We start from the raw sequence: 27404 nt of genomic DNA on the forward strand, positions 1-27404 counted from the left end.
AGAGCCTGCTGCATCCTCTCCACCTTCTCCACGTAAACCTGCTTTTTCTTCAGCTGTGCACACACACACACACACACACACACACACACACACACACGCACACACACGCGCGCACACACACACACACACACACACACACACACACACACACACACATTATGTTCCACTACTATTACAACCCTGTAATATTTTAAATTCTCATTCCCTGCATCATTATGCTCACTGCACATTCTGAGCCTCTCAGTGATTTACATGAAACAATTATTCCAATCATATGACATCACTGAATCTCCAAACAAATATAAATCTGATCGATACACAGCCCATAGCAACAGCAGCTCCTGATCCAGTTTACAGGTTTGTTTGTTGTGTGTGAAGCACAGAAACACAGTGATACGTGTTCTTGCTGCTGGTTGGCTGTAGTGCACAAACCAATGAGAACTAAAATCCAGTGAGGAAGTCACACTGTGGACATCATCATCATCATCATCAGTATCCAATGTCATAAAAAGCAGAAAAATAGGTGGATGCATGAGCATGTCATAGCAGTGGCTGCGACACTCGTGCTCATGTTAGTATAATGCTAACATGAGTGCAGCTGGCCCCCTGGAAGCCCACAGTAATAAATTTTAAATTATGAGTTTGCTAAGTTACATATTTATAGAAATGTATTTATATAAAAAGTGAATTAAAACTGGTAATTGGAGCTGGTTAGTTAGTGAGATCGCTCATTACTCTGACCTGAAGTCACTGCTCTCGTAGGGACGTTTGTGCCCCAGTGGCTGGTGGCTCACACACTGGCCTGGTAGCCATTGATAGTCAACAGCCTGTGATGGGTATGTTTTCTGAATAAAACGTTTAGTGCTGGGCAGACACTGTGCGATTTTTGGCCCATTGTGAGCCGATTTTTCAGTCGTGCGACCGTTTTGGTGATCGGTGAGTTTGGCCTTCATCGTGCGTCGTGTAGTATACGCCGGGTAACGAGAAGCGATTAACACCTCACGACCAGCTCCCGATCATCAATCGCTCGTTGTGAGGGTGTCACCGCAGCTGCTCACACTGCGTCACGCGCAAACATAAACGTCGGTGAAAAAGACGGAGCAGCAGTGTGCAGCGTGTGATCTGGACACAAGCGATGGAGGCACAACTTGTAGAACTTTGAAAGCTCATCCGAGCCTTTTCGATGTGGCCTCACAAAATTATCACGACCACAACAACCGTGAAAATAGTTGGATTTACATGCTGCTCAATCACAGCTGCCTGATCAATGTTTTTCATTAGCAATTTAGCAAAGTTGATGGTGGTGGTGTGTCTGTGTGAGTGAAAGACAGAGAGAGGAGCGACAGATTTTCTGTTATAACCTTCATTTTATGGAGCACAGTGTGAGCACTCAGGTCGCATCAGAGCATCGGCCTATGAACTTCTAACCCTGCGAGTCAATCGTGCAGTTTGAGCAGGAGCTGAATAACGTCGACTGAAAAAATCGCACAGTGTAGCCCAGCTTTAGGATGAACCACTCTCTCTTGTATCCTGATTGGGTGGGTCTCATCGGAGTTTCTGCTTTTCAAGTCGACCACAACACTTTTGAATTTGAGAACGGCCACGCCTTTGTAACAGGGACTCAGCCAGCAGAGCCACTCCCTCCACGGTCAGGACCAATAAGATCATGAGCAGCTCCTGACAGGATACAAGATTTATCATTTTGTGCCTGCAAAACTTCTCCTGTTTGAGGTGAATATTTCTCTGTAATGAGGAGCAAACGTTCTGTGGAATTTGTGTGTGAATGTGTGAAAATGGAAAGCGTGCTCCTAAAACGTGTCCAGGGTCAAATGTGAACCTTGTTACTCATTAGATGAGCTCTGAATATTACCAGGCTGTGCTCAGAGTGTGACCTTAACCTGCCACGTTCTCAGAAACTCTTTCGTTTAGCTACCCAAGCTTTATAGCTTTTTATGCACCGTGTTTAAGCTACAGCTTAGTAAACCTATCAGGAACAGATCAGTTACATCTGTAGGCTGATCCATTTCATCAATAGAAATAATTCCACTCTGATCGGCATATAAACTCATTCCCAGAGGACAATCCTAACGTTTACATTTATAAATGACAAACTGCGTCTGTCACATCAGAAGCAAACAGGAACATCAGTCTGTACATTTATTTATCTCCTCGCACTGATCTAATGGCAACGTGAAGGATTTCCTGTAGAAGCTGTGCCTCATTGTACTCTTGGAGTTGTTTTTCTCAGAAAGTAATTAAAGGCTGATCTGCACCACTAAACTTACATGTCATATGTGTGTGTTGTTAAGTGTGTATTCTTCATACACAGCCCTAGAAAAGTGTTTACTCAACATCTATAAATGTAATGCGTCTAAGTCAATGAAAGCAGCGTAGTCAAAAATGCCACACCTCCTCCTCCAACTTGACGACTTTGGCCTGGGCGTTGTTCAGCGCCTGGTCTCTGATCTCGATGTGCCTTCTCTGGTCCTCCGTGGTCGAGCGCAGTGCGTTCAGCTCCATCTCCAGCTTCTCCTTCTCACGCAGCGTCTCTTTGTCTGAGCGCACAGAAGGACATGAAACACTGAACACTGTCCTCACCACAGCAGACCTCAGATACACACTCAATGACACATAAATGACTGACAGTTAACATTTGATGCCACACTAAACACAATTATGTCAAACATGGATCAGCCCAACATCTTCTATACATTTTATATTTGTATAATCTTATATAAAATGATAACTCGTAATTATCACTTTCTTTCTTTGTTATGACAAGAAAACCATCCAGCTTAAGATAAACTCCTGACATGATACGACTGGTTAGAGCGTGCACTGTCCTCTGATCAGCTGAACTCTGTTTCACAGCTTCACCAAGTGAGGCGACAGCACTGAAGTTTCCAGAAGCTTCCTTAAGAGTGATCGTTGGTGTTGTTGCTATGATGATCACACGAACTTTAAGGATGCACCGTCAAGCACTGAGAAAACGCAACATGTGAGTCTAACGAACACGTTCAAGCGTCCACTAGAAACGTAGTCAGTGAGCGCCAGGCTCCACGCGCACATCTGTCAGCTGACAGTGTTTGCTGGCTCGTTCACAGAGAAACCCAACAAACCCGAGTAAAGTGAACAGGAGTCACTACTTTTGCACGTCCATCGTTGTCTCTGTGTTCGGATACGCCCCAACCGAGGCAGGCACAGCAGTAGCAAGCCCCTCCCACAGATAAGGGGCTGATTCAGTACAGCATGAAAGGGACGGTTTCACAACAAAACAGGAACAACACACATTTCGCAACTTCACACAAAGGAGTGATGTCAGTGTATTTGTCAGAAAGAAAGGCTCGACACACTTTGATATGAACCCTGTCAGCGCGAAACCTGACAGGTCTCAGACAAACGAGCTTTAAATGAAGTCCACATAACGTCCCAAACAAGAATAATAACACTTTACACACAAACTGCTTCCTCACAGTTAGACAACAAATAAAATGAGGAAGGTTCACAGAATTTGTGAGGTTGTCTCTGATGTGCCAGGTTGAATTTCACAGTTTGTATCATGTTCTTAATTATTTTGAAGTTAATTGTGAGTCCAGAAACCCCAAAAGTAAAAAACAAAATAAAAACTTAGCAGGTCGAGTTTCTGCCCCGAATAATCACCTCGCTCTACTTTTTAATATCCAAACAGGGAACGCCGGGAATGCTGTAACAGTTCTGAGACTTTCAGCACTGTGTGCTGTGATTCTTGTGCTGCCTGTTAATCATCTCAGCTGGAGTAGACTGGACCGCTTTTTTTTAATGCGAGTCCTTTATGAGAGGATTGAAGGTGGCTGCCATTAAAACCTGGTGACTTGCAGCATTGCCGTGTGAGCTCCATGGACGGCTAAAGATAATGTCGAATGAGTGAAAGCTGAGTGTGTTTGTGGCACCGATGAAGTGTAAAACACTGCTTTCACATCGGGGACATGCTGATGGTTTGACCACCAGCGAGGGTCCGCAGGTTACGGCCCTTCATTTGGACTGTTTAATGAAAAAACGTACTGATACAGGCTAATCTGAGATAATCTGAGAGGTTCACCTACATAAAACAGCTGAGTGTCAGACACAGTCTGTCCAGCTCAACAAGCAAGTCGTCCCGACATAAAAGAGTTGACAAAACGATTGTCTGCTTAGTTTCCATGTGGACACCAACAGGCAACAGTGATGTGCATCATCCTCTAATAGCCTGCATTCTGCTGACAGGTGTTATATTAGAAAATAATAATAATAACTCGTCATTATTCCTCAGGAAGGTTGCTGGTTTGATGCTGTCTATGTGTGGCACTTACTCTGTGTCAGGAGCTGGGAGATGGTTTTGCGGTTGTCCTCCGAGCCGTCACACTCCTTAGCAGCGAGCTGCTTATTAGCGGTTTCCATGCGCTCTTAAAAACAACAGCACATAACACAAAATCTTGGTGCCTGGGTATACACACATACAGCACAATGCATTTCAATGACACTGGTATGGCTTTATCATTGTGCCTCTATTCTGAGCGCATGTAAAAAACCAAAAGAAAAAAACCAACAACACGCAAAAAATTATTTGGAGGGAAGAAAAGTTTAATGTCTCAATGCAAGAAATGTGTTCCAGTTAGGGCTGGGCCATATCATACCGTCCACGGTAATACCGGTGTAATGTTGGGCAACGATAAGAAAATGAAATATGGCGATAGAGTATGGGTAAAAAAGAATATGGTGCCTTTGTTTTCATACCGCACATGAAGGAAAAAGCATGGCAGCGACGGAGAATAAGAAGGGCGAAAGCGGATCGTTGAATGAAACGATGAACCTGAACTGGTTTGTAAAAATGCTGCAGCTTCACTGGTGTGGAACTGGTTTAGCTTTCGTCCGTCAGATACACAACAAAGCACTATTTTTGGCAGAGCATGCTAGCGGTCCGTCGTTATTACCGTGTTGTTTGGAAAATACGGCGCACTTAAAATCAATCCTTTGATTTTTCTGAAAGTCGACAGAGCCCCTTATAACCCCGTGTGCCTTATGTATGAACTCTGGTTGTGTTTACTGACCTCGAAACGATTTTATGTGCACGGCGCTCGAAAATCTGTCAAATGTTTCAGTACGACTTTGCTGAGCTACGAAGCCGCACCGCTTGATGGATTGTTGGAGCGTTACGGCTATCGTAGGCGGAGCCTCGCGGAGTGATACGTGCTGTGCTTCAACATAATGTAACCGTACTGTGTGTGTATAACCTCTTTTTAAGTGTTGTGGATGTTATACATGGTTATGCTGAGGATACGTCGGCCAGTTTCCACTGGAAATGCCTTTTGGTTAAACTGTCAGCAAAGAATTTGCATTTGCACTGTTAAATTTTTATATAACTTTAATGCAGATAAAAAACAGCTGCTTGTTTAAGTGAAAATATATTAGTATAGTGTCAATTATATCGTCAGTTATATCGTTATCGCAAATTTTCAAATGTATATCGTGATAAATATTTTTGGTCATGTCGCCCTGCCCTAATTCCAGTGTTTGCTATTATCCACACACACAATAACAGCCGCTCTCGCTCAGTTGTTGGTATTTGCTCTTGCTCAGATCTCTGCTCCCTGCACGCTCAACTCTCCGTACACCGTCATAAGTGTGCCACAAAACCAACCAATTAAAGACTTGGATGCAAATATTCTGATTGGCTGTAACGGTCTCCAATCAGCTCGCTAGCTACTGCATTCCGGAAACACTGTCCAGAATGTAGCTAAATCCATTTTCGGTTAGGATGTTTCATTATTTAATTTTAAAATATATAAGGTTACATGGAGATATAAAAATTTGTTTATAGGCAATTCTTCTAGAGTTAAATAGTGGGGAAGGAAATGCAGGAGACTGACAAAACACAAATATGCCCAAAACACCAAATTCGCCCGAGACATAAACAACTCATCAGCAAAAGCTAGCAATGTTGCAACGCAAGCTAACACGAACCCTGGAGCCCCGAATGATTTGGTGAGCGCTACAGAATCGCTCAGGTCGGAACTGAAAGAGGATCACGACAGTCTACAAAAGGATATTAATTCTCTACACCAAGAAATGGGCAACAAACTGGACAAAAAAACTGAAGAAATGAAAGGAGTATCAGAGAGAGTGGCCACAGGTGGGGAAATGAGGGCGCGACTCTGGAGCTGAGCGGAGCGCTCACCGTATTCAAAACAAGCTGATCGAGGAGGGACAGTACCTGACTTTTTGGAGTTGGGGAAGAAGAGGAAGGGACGTTTTCAAACACCCTACACAAGAATATGAATCCACTGAGAGGACCAGGCCGTGTATACAGCACCGCACATGAAGCCAGCCTCAAGCTGCACAGTTTTGATTACTTCTCCACTCGGTGAGCGCTTCGCTCAGCTCCACAGTCGGCATTTTTGCCACCATTGCTATACAACACGCAATGTCACAGCCGCTTCAATTCATTAGAAGAGAGAAGCGGCACCAACAGCAGGAGTAAAGGCGGTGGACAATTAGGATCCTCTCCTTATGGAAGAGACGGGACACAGGTGATATTTCTACATGAAACATGTCAAAAAGGTTTGGATATACAAATTCCATCTTCAGCTCACATAAGAATAGCAGGAGAGGAGGTGCAACTACCCTGATATCAAGCACTGTTAATGTTGAAAGGATTGAGGAAGATGAGGATCAAGAAGGCAGATATGCAACTGCGAAAGGAAAGAGTGTCACAGTAGCTCGTGTGTATGCACCTCCAGAGGGGGACACACATTTGACAAGATTACCACCAAGTGTGACGGAAATTCCTGATGTGGACTGGAATACGACTTTAACAATATCGAGGACACAACAAGCTTTAAACAAAATAGAGAAATAATAAATCATTCTTATAAAAGAGACGGGGCGCACACCCACCAAAGCATGGTGGTGGCAGTAAAATGGGAACAGCAGACATATCTGACCATAATGCTATTTATTTAACTATGCATCAAAATAAACAGACGAACATTATGGAAAATGGCTTGTTTAACAAAAATAAATAAATAAATCCAGGACTGCAGAGAGAACAGACAATAACATAGGACACACTTAAGGTAGCAAAATGTCAAAATTTCTACACTGCTTTAAAACTCAGCATGACCCGTCTGAACTGGTGGATGAAAAAGAAATTGTAGATTATTTTGCTGGATTAGACGTCCCCTCTGTAGGAACCTTTCCAGTGACACCTTAACCTCACTGATCACTAAAGCAAAGCGTTATAAGGCTGTACCATTCGTTTGGCTACCCCAGTGAATGGTACAGCTAGCCCCCCTTTACTGGATTCATTCAGCTGGACAGTTAAAAAGGCCAAAACTCGTGAAAACAGGTCGCGATATGAGTCTTACAAAAAGAAGGTAAGAATGAGTACTGCAAATCCTATCGGCCGATATCTTAAATGTCGGCTGTAAACTCCCAGACCTGACAGATGAAGATCAAACAGGATTTATTAAAGGTCGACACACACGGGACTACATCAGACGCGCATTACGCCCATAAGTGAAGCCAACAAACGTGGCGTTCCCACAGCCTTAGTGAGCCTGGATGCTGAGGGTTTCAACTAGACTTTGATTAGACGTATACCAGCGTTGTATCATGAGCCAGCGGCTGGAATGAAAATAAATGTGACAGCTAGCTCTGAGCTCTCCACAGGAACAGGTCAGGTCTGAGACGTATACGAGACAAAGCAATGAGCTGATAGCACAGGAAGAACAAAGAACGCAGACAATATCGTGCTAGACCTTAAAAACCCAGTTGACACATTGTTCAAGCTCTGGAGCATCTTAGAAAAGTTTAGAGAAAAATCTGGATGTAAATTAAATATTTCTGAGACTCAAATATTGTGCAGGAAGGATTGAATTCATCAGACAGAAGTACAAACTTAAATGGGATTTGGGAGCCCGTCTAACAACAGGTCTAAACACACTGTATGAGACAGCACGATTAATAATGCGATGCAAAAGGATTGAACCAAACTGGCACCCTCAGTCTATGCCTGCGCTCAATTTACCCAACGGACTAAATGTACACATATCTGAGGGATCCAAATCCTGTTGTCACGGCAACATTAAAGGTCTGGTGGGATCTGGTAGTCAAACACAAAATCAAAGTAGATTGTAAAATGCTGATTTGGTCCTCACACTGGATAGTGCAGAAGGACTGGGGAACCACAGCAGTATGCACATGAACTGTACACGTGTGGTAAGTCCTCTGAAGCTCAGGCAGGAGTTTGAGCTGCATACCTCTGACTTATTTAGGACACGTTTTATAACACTAAGATCAGAAGCATCTCTCTCAGGAGGCCAGTGAGTTAATAGAAATGTTCATTGTATATAAAACAAAAATGGGAATCAGAATGGAGACTGAACTATCACCGGATGATTGGCTTTGATCCATCTGCCTGTTCCAACACACCTCTACTTGGACAATGGAGAGAATTTGGCTCACAGTTTTTGGAAATGTGAAAAGATTCAATCTTTCTGGGAAATGTTACAAAACACTACCAGATTTCTTATCTCCAGAAGTCATTCATGGTGAGGACATTTACCTGTTTAAAGTGATGAAAGTTGTTACACCAAACTGGCTTCAAAGTGATCCTTTGAGGCTGGAGCAAAGGCGAGACACAGAGGAAATTCCCACAACAGGAGAAGTGGAATCTTTCTGCGGCTCACCCAAATGTAGACATTCTTTGTTGTTTACGTAGCACCACACAAGTTGGGTGGGGCTTTGGTTTTGTCATTTGTCCTTCCTCATCCCGCTACGTTTTCCTTTATTCCCTCAATTTATTGTAAACGTTTGAGGAAAATGAAAAAACTAACGTTAAAAACAGAGGCTGTATCCCCACACACGCCAGAATTCCCCTGTTACATCCATCAGCTGCAGCGACCTGATTCCACTGGCTGCTCTGTATGCTTACCAGGACTCATAAGCTGTTCTTTTCCTTTCCCAAGACACTTTCAGATCTTCATTTAGATTTCTTCTAGTTTATAATAACTGGAACGCGTGCTAACTCTCTTTATTTATGTTGCTTTCAGTGTTGCTTTCATGCAGAAAGGAAAGTTAAAATGTCAGACCTACCTCCCCAAGAACAGCAAAGCTAGATGCTGTGAAGGTTTCTCTTTTTAATCAAGGGAAATCTGCAGTCATTGACACCAAAATGCTTGGTTTCCTTCTTTTTAAAAAATATTCCAGACAGTCTAAAGAGCTTGTTGGACTTTAAGTTTCTTCAAGACATTTCACCTCATAAAAATGAAATAAATAAATAAATGTGTAACTGTATATTACTTAAGTCACACTCTCACAGTGTGGGGCCAAAATGCTTGGAAGCGGCTGAGCCAGGACTTGGATCTGTCCTTTTGGGGACAGATCCAAGTCCATCCAACCGATCCCGTATTTCTGTAAACGCTGGGAGCTGAGACGGGGTACAGCTGTTACAGGTCATCATTACATTTGAAGTCATTTGAGGAATGTTGGTCATGTTCTTCACTGTTTCTCACCTCTGAGGTCTCTGTTGAAGTCATGCAGCCGGCGCACCTCCAGCTCCAACTTGTTCCTCATAGTTTTCTCCAGGGCCTCCCTCTTGGAGGAAGACTTTGCCAGGTTTTCATAGGCCTCTGAGACCAGCTGGATCTCCATTTCCAGCTGTTCACAGACACAGAAAGAGTGAAACTGTATACCAGTTACTGGTCCAAACTGGCCTTACCAACAAAACCACTGTTCTATTGTCTGTTAGCGCTTTGAAACACATTTCAACCAAACTGTTCAGGAACGCATGAAGAAAACAGATTATAACCAAAAACATCTTCTTCTTCACACAGTGCTGCACTTGTCTTGCTGTTAGGCTGAACGTGTCAGCATCAGGTTTGAAGGAGTACTCTGGTTTCAAACAGGTCAAAGGTCATGTTGAACACTAACATCTGAAACTTAGTGGGCAACACTGTCTGCACATGTATCTAAACAGATGACTGCTAAACTTCTTACCTTGTGCAATTTAGTGACTTTCTCGCGACAGGACTCCATTTCCTGCCTCAACATCCTGTTTTCGTCTGTCAGTGTATCTACCATCTGCTGGGCACGGGCCATCATTGCAAAGGGCTCCCCCTGCAGGTGAGTGTAGGACTGTGACAGGGGGAAAGGTCCAGAATGGACCGACAGCTGCGGTTGGGAAGGTCCATGGAATGGCTGCTGCTGCTGCTGCTGATGATGCTGCTGCTGCTGCTGCTGCTGCTGCTGCTGATGATGATGATACAGATGGGGAGGCTGCTGCTGCTGCTGCTGATGATGATGATGATGATGGTGCATCCTTGGTGTGGAGCCATAGGGATCTGGACAAAAACCATGACTCCTCTGTGGTGGGTGAAGCGACCCTGAGGTAAAAGACTCTGCCAACTGGTGGGAGCCGATACTATGTGGACTACGAGGGACCGCCGTGAGTAAGGGCTCTCCCTGGTTCTGGGGTTGCTGATGAGGGAAGGAAGGATGAGAGGAGTGGGAGGCACTAAGGATGTTGCTAAGGATTGAGGACTGAGTGCGCGATAAAGAGCCCACTGAGGTGACAGAGGAGGTGGGACTGTGCTGTTGAAGGGGTCGCTGGGTGTGAACTAAGCCTTCCTTACTGGACCTGCAGAAAGCATGGTTACACATCTGTAAGTCAGTTGTTTTTGCACACTGTTGAACATTTATTAGCATACAGTTCGCTGAAACAGACACAGCATGTGTCCACAGCTATTTTATTGACATTTTTTTCATTTTCATTTGAGCCCAAATGATTTGCTCCAATCACATTTTAACAGTAAACAAACAGTAAACAAACAGTAAATAAACAGCGCCTTTCTAGTCTAGCTGACCACACAAAAGCTCACATTTAACCTGTGTCACACAGACAACACACACGACGCACCACGACACACACACACACACGACACACACACACGACGCACGCACACACACACTCACGCATGCACGCACGCAGCACGCAACGCACACGCACACACACACCTGCCATGTTTGCAGCAGCAGAAAGTCCCCACAGTCACACACAGAGGTAGAAACATGTTGCTGTTTAAGGCTACAGGACGAATTCACTGCAGACCGTTTCTTCTTTGTAAGTGAGCAAACTTCAAATTTCAGCAGGAGGTCAAATAATAATTTCCCCAGCATGCACACCAGTTGCATTTACATACAGACGAAGGTTTTTTACCACGTGTCCTGTCTGATTCATTGGTTTGTCTGCTTGGGTGATGTGTGACTTGTTTCTGAGTAAATTGGGAACACACCAGCTTCAGCTGAGTTTGTTCAGAAAATATCTTTTGTCTTCAAAGGAATGACATCAGACCACAGCAGGTCATGTTGTAGCACGTCCTGCCCTGACAATTAAAATCTGGTTGTATTCATGACTGTTTAAATCCAGTTTGCTCTGAGGTAAGTGCTAAACAGGCCCAACAGGATCCGTCTTTGCATCCAAGAAACCAGGGTCGGTTTTTGTTTTTCTACCTTCTGCTTGGAGAATTTTTACCCTGATGAAAACTAAAATCTTGTTTTTTACCGACTGATAATTGTTTATTTGACTTTAGTTTAGCCGTGGAATTGAAAGCACAGCTGTATGGTTAGCATAGGAGTGCTGAATAATCCCAAACTAGAGGTTTCTGATCCATTTAACAGCTGAGTAGAGTGTTGTGCTAAAGGAAGGAAGGAAGGAAGGAAGGACTCGGATATGTTGAGGTAGAGACCAAGTGTATGAATGCACACATACAAACACACACAGGCTCAGAGGATTGGGACGCTCATCTGTAACCGGAAGGTCGCCGGTTCGATCCCCAGCTCTCTCTGTCCTGCTTGTTGTGTCCTTGGGCAAGACTCTTCACCTACCGCCTGCTGGTGTTGGCCAGAGGGGCCGATGGCGCAATATGGCAGCCTCGCTTCTGTCAGTCTGCCCCAGGGCAGCTGTGGCTACAACCATAGCTGCCTCCACCAGTGTGTGAATGTGAGAGTGGAATTGTAAAGCGCTTTGGGTGCCTTATTATTTTTACTTCTAATTTATTTGTTGAACACACTAAGTGATAACTCAGTGTAAGCTGAGAAAAGTAAATCAGTCTCAGCTCATCAATATTTCTGGGACGTCTTGATCAACGCCTGTTCAGCTCACAGACGCCGCAGCTCCACGCTTTGAAGCTGCCATTCCCAAACCTAAAACGGATCTTTCTCCAATCATTCTGGTGCTGACTGACATGGGAGTCCTAGGCCACGGTCCTCGTGGACTGCTGCCTTCGCATGCTTCTGTAAAAACTCCCTCCACCATACTACACAATTGGGTTGTGTAAATGGCCTGTATTTGTATAGCGCTTTACTAGTCCCTAAGGACCCCAAATCGCTTCACACGTTCAGTCATCCACACATTCATACACTGGTGATGGCAGCTACATTGTAGCCACAGCCACCCTGGGGCGCACTGACAGAGGCGAGGCTGCCGGACACTGGTGCCACCGGGCCCTCTGACCACCACCAGTAGGCAACGGGTGAAGTGTCTTGCCCAAGGACACAACGACCGAGACTGTCCAAGCCGGGGCTCGAACCGGCAACCTTCCGATTACAAGGCAAACTCCTAACTCTTGAGCCACGAGTATAAGGTAGTATTAGGATATTTTGGTGTACTTTTATTTTTTTCTCTAGTTGTTTGCCGAAAGATTAAACTTGTGTTTGAGCTGTAAACAGCACAGAGTCACAGCAGAGCTGGAGAACACCGAGGTTTTTGATGAACAAGGAAAAGACCACTTGTCACTTTTTAAGATCCGGGAATGGTTCAACAACCAATACTTTAACCAATACTACACCTTTATTGGAATAGTAACTACTGTAGAAGTCTGTTTTCCAGCCTACTGAACACAAGTGTGCTGAAAGTTGTAGCTCATTCGTATTTTCCTATAACTGCGTGAGGGCGTGCTCCTTACCTGAACGAGCCGTACTCTGGTGGGGGTTGGTATCGGACATGAGGCACTTCCCTCGAGTGTTCCCTTCCTCTTTGCTCCTGGTAAAAATGGCCTCCCGACTCCTGCTGCTTGGTAGGAGAACCCATACCTTTGAACGGGTAGTCAGGAGGTGGGCCACGATGCTGCGTCTTGTATAAGTCACCAGCTGGCCCTGGAGGGGGCAGCTGGGGAGAAAGTGGGGCGCTAGTGACAGGAGCGTGAGCTTTCACGCCACTGGTGGCCAATGAGAGCTGCATAAGTCGCTCACTAAGCGACCGAACGTGTCCTTGCTTCAGGTCCTTCAGCCCATCGTCCTGGTGGACCTTCCCCATGCCGCTAACTCGCTGCACCGTGGGGCGCCCCTCAGTGCGCACCTTGGCGCTGTTCACCCCTGTGACATAGAAGGCGGCGCCCACAGACGCTTGTAGAGGAGGCTGCTGGGCCTGGTTATTCTGCTGTTGAGGTTGAGGAGGGGGGCCGTGGCCCCGAAAATATTGCGACTGCACTTTGGCCTCTTCATATGTAGGGAGGTCTTCAGAGTTTGGACACTGTCCTTGGCTGCTCCCTCCTCCACTACTACCTCCTCCCCCTCCACTACTCCCACCTCCTCCTCCGGTTCTGGAGGAGCCCAGCTTCTCCAGGCCGCTGTCTGTCTGCAACTCCTGTCCCTGTGGCTCCTGCCGGGCAATGTGGGGGCTCATGGAATGATCATCAGATGGCCCAACCTGTCCCTGCACCGAGTATCCTCCTCCCCCTCCTGTTCCACCACTTCCTCCTCCACCTTGTTGTTGCTGGAGCACATAATTCCGGTTCATTTGTTCCTGTAAGAGACGCTGCAGGACTGTGCTGCCGCCGCCTCCTACACTACTGCTGCTGTTGGAGGACTCCTCGGCTGCGGCCCTCATCTCCACCTCGCGCTGGCCACAAACCTCGTGGAAGGATAAGCTTCGCCCACGGTCGATATTCCCTGAGAGGAGAAGGGAAAGTGCCACAGTGAGTACAGACAGGAATGAGTTTAGTGGGTCAAGAGATCGACAGTCAAAGAAAGAGAAAGTAAAGTTGATACGAGAGGAAAGAAATAACGTTCAGGTCAGACAGGAACAGGAAGCATCCATCACCACCACTGCCCCGCGCAAACAACAGAACACAAGTGGAGGAGGAACAATTCCTGAAAAACATTAGAAACCATTCACCCAAGCCCTCAACCCCCGATCACACGCTCAACTAAGGAGTTAAAACCACAGAAAGAAGACGGCGGCCGTTGGGCATTTAACTGTAAACACTGTAAGAGTAACACTGTTACTGTTCACGTGCCCGTCTCAATAAGACACACAGGTCATTCTCCAATCAACGAGGGCTTTCTGCTCAAACTTATTTGCATTACAATTTCATGGTGCAAACGTTGAACAACAAGCTGTGAATGATTTGCTTTCAGATTTCATGCTGGATTGAGCAAATATGACAAATCTTCACACAAAAACAAAAATATCAGTAGACAGACCCGTTCAAATACAACACAATTCTAGAAACACTAATTATAACTTGGAAAATAATCATGTGGATATTTTTTATATTTTCAAACCCTGGGTCACGTCCAAAGTCTTCAATTTGCCTGAAGGTGATATGATCCAAAGTTTGGATGATTCCTATGAAAATGTAACTTCATACTTCTATATGTTTTTTTATTCATTTATTCTTAAGTTTAAAATGTGCCATTAAAAATGCAACAATTGCAGATATAAAGTGATATAAAAGGGTTTAAACTGCAAATGGCACAGGGTATTTGCTACCTTTCCTTGTCATTGTAAAGATTCTGAAAACAGTTTCTGAGATTCATTTGCAAATCCTGCAGGACATCCATGAAGGATCGCTGTTACCAGAGCAGTCCGTTTCATCTGCAAGTAGTGTCCCAACACGAAAAGATCAGTCCTAACGGGACAGTGTTCACTGCATGATTCACAATCATGTGGTCCTGTACAATATGTTACCAAGGCACCTACTCATTATGATATATTTACTGACTCTCAATATTTGGAAGCCTGCTATCCATCTCAGGAAAGACACCAGGGGTCTCCTCCTTTCTCTAGAAATTCGTGGATAAAAGAAGTCCAACACACTCGAGATATGCCCTCCACAGGAAAGCATGAATAATCAGCGTAAAGAAGTAAACATGAGCAGAAAAAAAACAAAACATGATCCATAGGTACAAAAAGGTAACAGCACGCCATGATTCATGAAAATCACAGAGCAGGGTCAGAAGATGCTTGAATGCACAGTGTGCAACTTTCTCAGAGTCAGTCACTATAGACATTTCAGATGAGCTCAAGAACAGCGTGTTAGAGTTAAACAGGACTTGGGCTCAGCCTCTTAGCTGCAGTCAAACTCTTAATACTTCACCATACCGACAAATTTTGGGCAATTTCACACCGCTAACAAACCTGACTGTTCCAACAGGACTGCACAACAGTGCACAAAGTCTAAAAACACACTGATGTGGAAGAACCTGATTGGCCAGGACAGAGTCCTGACCTCAACCCAAAAGAACATGTTTGGGATGAATTCGAGTGGAGAGTGCGAGCCAGGTCAGGTCAGTGTCAGTGCCTGACCTTTGGGAAGAACGGTCAAAATTCCCACATCATATTAAACACTATGAATTAAGAATGGGACATCACTCAATTTCATGTGTGTGAGGGCAGACGAGCTAATACTTTTGACAATATAGTGTAGCAGGATAGGCACAAGTACCTGGGTATCCCACACTCCAGTGATGTCCATGATGATGCATCATCTGTGGGGCAAAATACCTGAAGAGGCTAAGACCAGCGCTGAGAAGCCAGACACTGTGCTGGTTGGCAAGGAGCAGAAAACTGCTTTGATAGAAGTGGCAATCACAGATAACAACTCCACCAAGGAGCAGCACAAGAGCCTTGAGAAGTACTAGTTGAGAAAACAACCTAAGCAGGTGTGGAAAGTCTAGACGAGTGCCGTTACCTCCCAACTGGGAAAAGTGGCTTTTCCCAGTTGGGAGTTTTCTTTTTTGAATACAATCATCTAATCTCAATATTGCTCACAGTATTTATAACTGGTAAAGCATGGAAACTGGTAGTGTCTCTTCTACTTTCTTCTTTGAAAGTAATGGTGGTAGGCAGGGAGCTTCCTGGTGCACGGTCACCACTTTCAGGCACAAGTTCTACAAAACAGCAATAAACTGAGGGAAAGTATATCAAAGGATTTGCAGCAAAACGTACACAGTTTTTCTGTTGCATTCAAATTAGTATGGTTTCACTGACAACACTGAATGTGATCCCTGTTCGATAGAGTAGAGAAAAGAAAATCATTACATCTAGTTTCTGTTATCCTTCTCATTCTCAAGGAGGAAGATGCTTTTTTCCGAAACATCTGTTGGCAAATAAAATATGAGACAAAAGGAGAAATAAGTTAGTGTTGGTGAGATGCCTGCACTTCAGCAAAATACATATACAACAAAACAAAAGAGTCAAAGTTAGAAACATTTGTATTCAACATATTAAAGTTCCTGAGTCTGACAGCCTTCCTAAGCTATAACAGTGGCTCAATCCAATCTAATGTTATTTATATAGCACCAAATCAAGGTGCTTTATATTGTAAGGCAGACCCTACATACAGAGGCAAATCCAACAATCATATGACCCCCTATGAGCAAGCACTTTGGCGACAGTGGGAAGGAAAAACTCCATTTTAACAGGAAGAAACCTCCGGCTTCCTCAGACTGTGGTGCTGTCGTTTCGATTCATTTTACAGAGAATTTTTTGGGAACAAAACTCAAAAAGTACTTCTTATAAAGATGTATGTTCAGTAGCTACTTTTTCTATTATTCTAGAATTTAACAGTCAATGTCATTAACGAATATTAAAGCAACACAGAGGCAGCTTCCAATATCACGTACCACCTGGTTGCACTTTGGCATATCTACTTAATATCGAATGGCTGTTTTTCATGGTTCATTCACAAAAGTGTGGATTCTGACATTTAATTTGAAAGCCTATCAGCGAATTGCTAATGTAACATAAATGAAGTTGTAAAAGTCATTTTTCACCCACATGTCACCTTGTAGTCTGAAGCTTGTGGCAGCTCTGACATGACTTTTCACATAAACATGTTTATACTTGAACGAACTAGACTGCATGTTTGTCAGTGTATGTTCTGTCATCCAGGTTATACTAGTTTAAGGAACATGGAAGTGACTGGATTTCTCTCATCCCAGAGGAACTGAAGAAGCCTCTTGGATGAGAGATGAAATGTTGTCAGGAAACTTAAAGACATCCAGTCAGTTTCTTTCAAAGCTCTTTAGACTAGACTGCGTTTAAACACGACAGAGAATTGCAGCTGTTAGCTGAATAACTTGCTTTGTTCACAGACACAGAAGGGCAATGTCAGCTTTCTATTGGAGGAGAGACTCTCCCCTCTTCATTAAATCCAAATTCCAGTTGATCATTCATTTCGTGCCAGATTATACCTTAGTCTAGTGTATTAGTATGAGATCAACTCTCAAAGGTTTCTAGAGCTATCAAAAGCAGAATGGGGAACAGGACGTCTGGTTGCACTGAACTACCACCCGTCTGTTTTCAAGAAATCTGACAGCAATAATAATCTAAATCTCAGATTTGGTTAGAGCTGAATCAGGTGACCTTGAATCCTCCTTTATTATAGTGCTATAGGTGGTGGGCAGCTCCTCATAATGGAATGAGTCCTCTGAGCACCACGATCCACGTAACCGTTTTTCTCTACTTTCTCTTTGCCCCTCACCTCCCACGTGGCCCTGTAGACGGCTGCTTCTCCCAAGCCTGGCTCTGTCAGAGGGCCTTCCTGTTAGAAGGAACATGGTCAAAATGGTGACTTTATGCGGACTCAAAATCAGTGCAGCAGACACCAAGATTCAAGGTAGACTTGTTACATATGCGTGTTATTTTTGTCATATTCATTTCAATGGATCTTCCTGTTGCAATCTGCATTTTAGTTCGTTTGAAACATTTGACAACACAAGAAGAAAACATTGGTGTACACATACTGAATGACAGCCAAATCTGTTTCCTGTTTAAATACACACAAAGGATCTGGACAATGAACAAATATTGGATGACAAATCTAGAAACTGCTCATCTCTGGCATTGAAATCTTTTCAGGTTTTGGGAAAATATGTTTTAGGCACCAGAAATAAGCATGCATAGTAATTTAACTGCTCTTATTCTTACATGAAATATGCGCACCCATACTCCACTGCAGCACAGACATGTATAGTTCGAGCATACTTCAATATTGCCATTTCCTGCAATTGCAAACATGTTTTAAGAGGCAAACTGGCCGTTTCCTCATCAGCAGCAAGTGGTTAGGGTCTGTTGGGTCATCTGTTACTGGAGTCAGTGGTCTGTTATTTAGTACTGACTCCACTTCACACATAAGTGTCAGCAAACCTTCATCACTGTTTGATTGTTCTTTCAGTTTAGACCTCAGGAGTTTAACATCCACTGAATTTTCTTTTGCATGACACAAAAATCTGCGATCTCTGACCGATTCTGCTCTTGAATAGTTTTGCTCCTGTTCAGCAGCACCTGGGCTGGTGCAGTTTTCTGACCACATGACACAACCTGACCTCTTCTGCATAACAAAAAGTATCTGATGCCATTTAGACAAGAATCAGTGTTTATTGTGTGCACATTAAAATTGTGCACATTGTACGACAGGTAAGCAGCACACCATATCTTTTCACAGTGCTGCGGCCTAGCTTCAAATCAGCAATCCAAAGCAATCCACTCCCACATTAGTAACGGGGAGTTCATCGGGCGGAAGTCTGTCTTCTTGGCCAGTTTGTTCCAATGGTTTGCCTTTAGTGTTCCAGCAGATTATGCATCCTGACAGAAAGTTCCTCAGCGCCGGGTTAGCAGAAGGAATCCAATATTTCTGTTGCAGCTCTGAGAGCATATACAGTCTTCCACAGTGTCCAATCTTCTCGTGTGTGTCCTGCAGTGTGGTCATACGCACGTCCTTTGGGATAATGATTGGATGCTTCATATGTTCTGGCATCACAGCAGCAGCGAGGCCACCTCCAACTCTCAATACTCCATCCAGAACCAAGCTGGAATTATAACTATAACAACTTTAATTTGTAAAGTTTCAAATATTAATTTAATGTTGAATCTGCCAAATTTGACAAGAAGACGTCAAATTCACAAAAATGGGAAAAAAGGTGAAAACACAAAAAACAGCATAAGTGTCTAGAGTCGCCTTCAACTTGTTATCATAATCCTGGGTTTGCCCATGGATCTCCTCTCAGTGTAACTCACCAAGAGATGTCCAGGAGGCATCTCAGTCCGACAGCTGAACCATTTCAGCTGACCCTGTTCTATAAAAATGTTCAACAGTCTTATGGCGGTTTGCAAGAAGCTTCCACAGCCCCGCACAGCGTTGTACCTCAGGCCATGGTACCGTCTGCCGGAGGGCAGGAGTCTGAACAGGCTGTGGTTGGGGTGTCCCCAAGTGGAAGCCCATCACCTGACTACGCCGAGAAATTCTGTCCATTAAAATAATAAAGAGGATGTGGGCCAAAGGGCAGCCCTGACAGAGTCCAACGCATTGGGAACAAGTCCGACTTGTTCCTGGTAATGCGAACCAAGTTCTTGAAACAGCTGTACAAGAACCAACAACAAGGGTCCAGACACTCCACGCAGCACGTTCCATAGAACATGACAAACGTAACAAAATTTTGCTAACGCCAAGATCAGAGTTTATGTGGAAAAATGAATAAAATCTTATTCAGGACAGGATTTTTGAGGATTTGTTTCTGTAAACAACTTTGACACCAGTGTCTGGGGATATAACCAAAATAACAGTTGTCTCTAGATGTTTATTTTGCAAGGCGAATAAAGAAAACCCAACAATCACATGACCCCTCATGAACAAGCACTTTGGCGACAGTGGGAAGAAAAAACTCCCTTTTAACAGGAAGAAACCTCCCGCAGAACCAGGCTCAGGGACAGGGGGGCAGCCATCTACCACGTGTAGTTGGGGTGGGGAGACAGGGCAAAGACACGCTGTAGAAGAGAGCTGGAGATTAATAATAACTAATGATTAAACGCAGAGTGGCGTATAAACACACAGTGAGTGAAGAAGAAACACTTTGTGCATCATGTGACGACCCCAGCAGCTTAGATTTACTGCACTGTTCCAGACATAACTAAATGCTTGGTCCAAAAAGGAACGTTTTAAGTCCTTAAAGTAGAGTGTGTATCGGTCACCCTGAATTTAAACTGTGAGCTGGATCCACAGAAGAGAGGCCCTGAAGCTGAAGGCTGCCTCCCATACTGTAGTCAGCAGCCTCCCGTACTGTTCCCATAAAAGCCCTAGGAACCACTAGTAAGCCCATAGTCTGAGAGCAAAGTGCTCCAATGGAGTAAAACAGTACTACGAGGTTTTTCAGATAAGATGGGGCCTGATCATTTAAGACCTCATGTCTCATCACTAAATATTGTAGCAGCCAGCAACCATTGGTGCTTCAAGGCACCAATTTGAGGACACCTTGTATATACCTCTGCGATGCACTGGAAATTTTCATGTCCACTGAAGCACTGTAGACTCAATAACTACCAATCACCTGGCATTATCTAAAATATCAGGAATTTAATAGTCCAGTCATTACTTGGCTCGACAGAAAAAAAAGAGGAAGAAATCCCTAAAACAGTAAACCAGTGGGTGAAAGTGCTCAATGAGTACAAACTCCAAATTATTAAGGTGGCATGCCTGTGACCCTGACTTTAAGTCACCATTACAAGACAGAAGATATGTACAGTGGGCTCACTCTAGTATTACATCTACTTGTTCAATGACCAAAACATTAAGGGTCTCTGTCCGATTGAAGTTCCTCATGTTATCCAGATATTCATGGATGCTTATAGTTTCGGGAACAGCAATGGTCTAGTAAGTAAGCTGTACCAGAGTAAGGTTATAATGAATAAGGACTCTACAAACAATGTTAATGGGAAAAAGAAGCAACTCTCAAACCTGGAGGGACTTATGTTGGAAAAAGCAGATCCGCTTCTTTATCACTCCCAAGGAAAAGTCAAAGCAGAACTCAGCTGGCTCTTCATGCTCATCATATCCACCAGCCACATATCCCATATGGAAGGATGTTGCTGCAATTATTTCACAAACCCTGGGTATCTTGGTTTATACAAGCTTTGGGTCTCCAGATCTCAGGTATATCCCGGAAAATATGGGTAAATATGCCTACCTTCTGAAAGTAAATGGACTGATTCTTATCTACTCTCCTGGGGTACTCAAAGTATTAAAACAATAGAAGAAAGTGAATGTTGTATTAAGTACTCACTAACATTCCCACTTGGATGGACGCGTCGGAGAGCAACTTGGGGTCAATATCTTGCCCAAGGATATTTGGCATGCGAGGGATCAAACCACCAACCTTCCAGTCAGCAGATGACCTGCTCTACCTCCTGATGTACAGACACCCTGTCATGTTTGCAGCAAATAAGAAGGCCATTACAAAATGTTGGCTTCAGAAGCACCCCCCACAAATTTTATTAACATAATTAAACACCTTCATTTATTAGACCAAATGACTCCATCTGTTTACAAAAGGATTTGGGAGAAAAGCGATGGAAAAAAAAAATCCTATCTTGCCGGCACAACAGACCATTAACAACACCTGTTGACATACATGACAGCAAAGACATAATCCAACTGATGCTACTGTAACACCCATGACCTCTTGCTTTGTTGGTTCTTATATCCTTTGTTTATGCAATGAAAGTGGAAACATGAACTTAAATCAAAAGTTAAAATACACTTATGTTTAAAATAATGTTGAAAAATAAGGAATCCATGTTTATTTAGTAAGCCTCCATTCTCCTGATGTTCTCTGACTGTTTACATCGTGCTAAATTATATTACAGAGTCCAGCGTATGCATTCAGTTTAGCACATTTGATACATGTACTGGCTAAACATGTTAATAGTTTCAGATGTAATGCTTCAGAGATCCCTGCTAGAGTGAAGCCTTCAGAAAAAACACATGCAACATTTTTCTTCCCACCTGTTGGTCTCTGCTGCATGGCAGTAAAGCGCTGATTTTATCTCTACAGCTCAAACCTGAATTCAGCTTCTGTCCAGACCTTTTCTTTGTTTTTAAAATGATATCATACCTGTGTGGCTCAAAGAATCCTTCCTTATAAAGCAATCCCAGTGAAAAAATGTCTGTTCCACTCACAGCGATATGTACCTGGGTTTTGAAGGTTTGAAGCAACGCACCTCTTTTCCCGTTTCTTCCCACACTCTGACAGGTGGAGCTCGGAGGTGGACCTGGCAACTATTCAGCTCCAAGCCACACCTTCATACCTGTGCACTAGTGTAATTGCTTAACCAGCATTGACTGTCAACCGTCTCCGTGATAAGTGTTTCAGACCATGACATTGTGACTCTATGAACAACAGGATGGACTGTGGGATCACATTTTTCCTTCTGTTGTCTTTAAAACTATAGAAAGACAAAATAGTGGGAGTGCTTTCATACTGCAGATGCCTTTCCTGGTTAAATGTACGCACTGCACTTTATTGCACATGTATTTACTCGGTCTAAGATAAAGCATGAAAATATTCAGGACTTGAAAAATAAAACCCATGATGATTCTAATAAAATAAATAAGAGTCAAGAACAATGTGTAGACTTGTCCTCGAGACGGCTCATGCAAACATGGAAACCACATTTCATGCTTCTGTCACCTGAGCTCAGCACAGTATAACATGCAACACTTCTTTAAAGATCTGTGGAGCACCAACATCCACTCACACATCTGATATTAAGTGAAGACCACCAAGATGTTTATGTGGAACTGTCTGAAGGCAGACGTCCTTATTCTGGACTTTCTATATCAGTATAACAGAAGAGTGCTGACTCAGTGTCCGTCGTTCATGTTGCAGATGTTTCCTAGGATCAGTGCAGATTGTTCACGACACATAAAATGAAAGAAGCAAGCAGAATGATGCTGAAGCAACCGCAGATATTTAAACTGTCAGATACAATATTCAAGAATCAGGTACAACACACGGGTGCAGTACGTGCTGGGATATGTGGCTGGTGAAAACAAGATATAGCACATTAAAGGTTGGACCCAGCCTTTTCTGATCTTGGAAGCTAAGCAGGGTGAGGCCTGGTTAGCACGAGGATAACAGAGGATAACGGGGGTAAACGGTATGTTGGGGGTGTAACCAGCTGTAAGTCGGACTGTGATCCCAGTCAATCAGCAAACTGTTGACATGTTAGCAAACTGGCTGCTACGGCTGATAAAACAACAGCAGCAGTGAAAATAAACGTCACAGTTTAACACGGAGTTTGTCTACACACAAATGATCAGGAGCAAAAGGTCGTAACCACGAGAACGAGCTCTGGTGCAGGGAAAACATTTTTCTAGCAGTGCTTCTTACTGTCATAACCATTCAGACCTTTACAGGGAAACCACTGATCAGCAAACCTGTGAGCTTCTCCCATCCTCCACTGTTTGGTTTACTCAATTCTACAGTAAAGATACAGGAGTTACATTACAATGTGACCTCTGACCTCACTTCCTTTAGGTTCTGTTTAGTTAAACTATGCAAAACTCTGACATTTCTAGCATGAAAACCAATGAGGAGTTTATTTTAAAGGACCTGTATTTTTCTACTGCTGATTATTAAAACAAAACGATGTCTCATCCAATTACTCGAAAAAGAAATGGAATACTTGTTTACTAAAATAATCAAAAGCTGCCGCTCGCGTCCAAATCGTCTCAGCCTCTGTCCTGTGCATCCTGCTCACTCGCAGTGAAAACTTGAACATCTGTCTTTTTGATCTAAACACCATTTTGTAAATCTTCCCATTTTCTGAGCTGCGATCCTTCCATCACAAATCCACCCGGCTGCTGGTCTCTACCTCTGCTGACCTCTCAACCCCAGGGATTAAAGTCATCTACCTTCACTACTTCTGCTAGTTGCCGGTTCAGTGTCACACTTGGGAACAATGCTTGTGTGACTGCGCTGTGCCAAGTGTACAGTTTGGTGGAGCGAGGATCATGGTGCGGGGCTGTTTCACAGGAGCTGGGCCCAGCCCCTTCAGTTAAAGGAACTCTTACCCCAACATTAGACATTAGGATGGACTGCCCCTTTGACCTCAAGCTGAACTCCAAATTTTGGAGCAGCAAATGTCTTTCGTTGAAGAGTGCTGTTAACAAATATCTTCAAATCAAAAGAAAGGACCAGTGACTGTACAGCTACACCTTCTATTCCAGGGATGTCCAACTCCAGCTGTAGGCCAGGAACGCCGGTGTCCTGCAGGTTTTAGATCTCACCCTGGGTCAACACACCTGAATCAAATGATTAGCTCATTACCAGGTCTCTGGAGAACTTCAAAACATGGTCAGGAGGTCACTTAGCAATTTAAATCAGCTGTGTTGGATCAAGGACACATGTAAAACCTGCAGGACACCGGCCCTCGAGGCCTGGAGTTGGAGTCTTTGTGTTTAATGGCAATTCAAGCTTATTTAAAAGCTACAATTTCAAATATTTTACAAATACAGGTTAATCTAAATCATTAAACTCAATCTTGTTTAGTCTTAAATTAAATGAGAATTATCAGAATTTAGTCTGCGTGTGTCAACAGAGAAACTAAAGCCATGATGCTGTGTGGAAATGCCGAACCCCCTGTAAGGGTTGGGGCAGGCTCGTGGGACACGGCTCGTGCCCAATTTGGATAAACAGTTGGGAAAATGAATGGATGGATTTCCCAATTAAAATCACTCTGACTTTTTGCATAGAGTGAGTTTTCTTGTTTATCTGGTCAGTTAAAGATTTCCAGTTTAGTTTCTGTTACTCACTCTGAGGTCCAAACGTCACATACGCAGATTACTGTGCGCCTGTGATAACTGACAGTACACCGCTGTGAAGGCAAAACAACTGTTGTGTCATCCACTTCAGACTGACCCACTCCAAGGACCCCACGTTCACATTCAAATGTCACACAGAGCTAACTGGAGTCCTACTGATAAGGCCAGGATGCAGTAAAGGCTACACCCACCTACGCGTCACGCTGTCAGTGAATTGGCACTGATTATTGAAGTTAATTCAAAGCACACATGACTGAGTCCGAAGCCAATCCAAGCTTCACGAACGACGCGCTGAAAGTCTGGTTTTTCTCAGCCGTTTAGTTTGGTGCCGTAAAATGACAACAGCAGGACTGAAACAGTGTGACAAAGATAAGCGGAGCATCCGGTTGATGTGCGCACACACACGTAAATGATTTACCTGAAGAACCTGGTTTACTTTCCGAGCCCGTGAGTTCAGTGAAACATCCTTTTGTTCGCTCCCTGCTGCTCTGTCGTCTCCTCGGCACAAACTCTCCTGAAGTTACGAAACGCGCTGCTGCAGCCGCTCCATCTTGGACGTCACCGAGGGCTTTTTATTCTTTCACCGGGAAAAAGAGTTTGTTAGAGGCCAAGGAATCTTTTTCCATGTTGGGAGTAAAGAAAGAAGCGGTACATGAGAAGTGGCAGGAAGCACCCCCTCCCCCCCACACCGCCTGGCCTCAGTATGAGAGGAATGTCCATCCTCCCTCCCCCTCCTTAATGGAAACTGGGTGAAAAAGTTTTTGGAACAGGGAAATCCCTCCTTCTCTCTCCTGCGCTCCAGACTGGGCTCTAACAAAGGTCTAACCAGCAGGAAAAAGTTACAAAGCACAACTCTGCGCCCGAAGTGTGTCGTCAGACATGATCAGTGGTCGTTTATTAACCTCGCTCACGTGAAAAAGCTGAAGAAGGGGAAGAAGTGACAAAGAGGGCTTTGTTTCCCGGCAGAGCTCTGCTACATTTAAGTGCTGTCGGAATTTCGTGAGAAGGTGCCCATATGTTGGTTTTGCTTCACGTCAGTCGGCCCAAATCCACATGCAGTCATTTAGCACCATCAGTTTCAAGCCCTGCCTCGACCCTGTGACGATAATAATGCCTTACTATCAATCATTAAACAAGTCCTGTATAGAGGACCAGGATCCCTGTTGCTGTGAGCTAACAGTGCTAACCTCTGCTCCACAGGTCTATGGTGGGCTTCAGGGCTGCTTCATCATGTGATTTTCATCACTTCTTTTCACTTACTGGCGTTTTAGCTTTGCCATCTGCCATTCAGCTTCCAGCTCATTTCTGTGAAGTCAGTGAACGGGTGCAGGACTTGTGACCAGAGTGGGCTCTGTGACATCTGCACTGTATTCTTATATAGGTCAGTACATGTAGGCCATCTTCACCAGAAGGTGGCGCTGCTTTATTCAACTCTATTACATTTGAATTAGAGCCCTGGCAGATCTTTTCTTGGACCCATATCACTGTGTTGTAATGGGACAAATGCAACAACACATTCTCTCCCTGCGTCTTGGCTAACACACACACACACACGTTCACCAACCACAGTCAACATCAGGAGGAATGAACATATTTAGTCAAGTTGATGCTATAAGCCAGGCTACCACAGATTTAGCTTTGCTAGTGGGATTAAAAAGAAGCTGGTTAACCAGGGCTCCTCACAGGCTGACCGGATCACACTCATTCAACAGTTATTTCCAATAAACCAGCTTCTGTATATCATACACATATTATATTGAATATTTTCCTACTTATCTTATGAGGAACACTTTTTTTGGTTTACTTTGCTAAACATTTTAAAATGCCCCATACCATGTTATGGAAATTAGACATAAATGAATCTGCACAAACAGGTTGTCAATGTGAGGTTTAATTTGTCTGCAAAGGGGTCAGACAACAACAGTGCATCAGCAGACTACAATGATTCACAGAAACAAGTTACAGTGCATCCAGAAAGGATTCACAGCGCTTCCTCATATTTTCATGTTACAGCTTAATTCAAAAATTTAATTCATTTCTCACTTCAAAATGCTACACACAAAATGACAAGTGAAAACAAGACTTTGATGTTCTTGCAAATTTATTAAAAATAGCGAACAAAAACATTACGTGACATTCAGATCTGAGCTAAGGTGCTTCCTATTTCCACTGTTCATCTGTCAGATGTGTCTACAACTCGACTGGAGTCCACCTGTGGTAAATTCAGTTTACTGGACATGATCTGGAAAGTACACACCTGTCTCTGTAAGGTCCAAACCATGGACAGGTGTCAGAGCACCAACCAAGCCATGAAGTCCAAAGAATTGTCTGTAGACCTCAGTGACAGGATTGTATCGAGGCACAGGTCTGCAGAAGGGTACGAAGAGATTCTGCAGCATTGAAGGTCCCAATGAGTACAGTGGACTCCATTATCCATAGATGGGAGACATTTGGAGCCACCAGGACTCTACCTGGAGCTGGAGGTGTCCAAGAACCTGATGGTCA

General features: G+C 43.8%; 1 protein-coding gene across 1 annotated transcript in view; it reads right to left on the reverse strand.

Moving 5' to 3' along the window:
- The window catches only part of amot (angiomotin), a gene marked incomplete in the record, with an annotated part of 50072 nt that extends 23846 nt beyond the window's left edge, over nt 1–26226 (reverse strand). The window contains 9 exon segments of the mRNA XM_014335037.2: nt 1–53; nt 2410–2555; nt 4329–4421; nt 9531–9675; nt 10015–10654; nt 12981–13965; nt 16340–16397; nt 17784–17843; nt 26160–26226. Coding sequence (XP_014190523.2) covers nt 1–53; nt 2410–2555; nt 4329–4421; nt 9531–9675; nt 10015–10654; nt 12981–13965; nt 16340–16397; nt 17784–17843; nt 26160–26186 — 2207 coding nt within the window.
- Between the last annotated feature and the right edge of the window lie 1178 nt (nt 26227–27404).

This window comes from Haplochromis burtoni, unplaced genomic scaffold (genome assembly GCF_018398535.1).
Source record: "Haplochromis burtoni strain Fernald_Lab_line unplaced genomic scaffold, NCSU_Asbu1 Contig_24, whole genome shotgun sequence".
Taxonomy (NCBI): Eukaryota; Metazoa; Chordata; class Actinopteri; order Cichliformes; family Cichlidae; genus Haplochromis; species Haplochromis burtoni.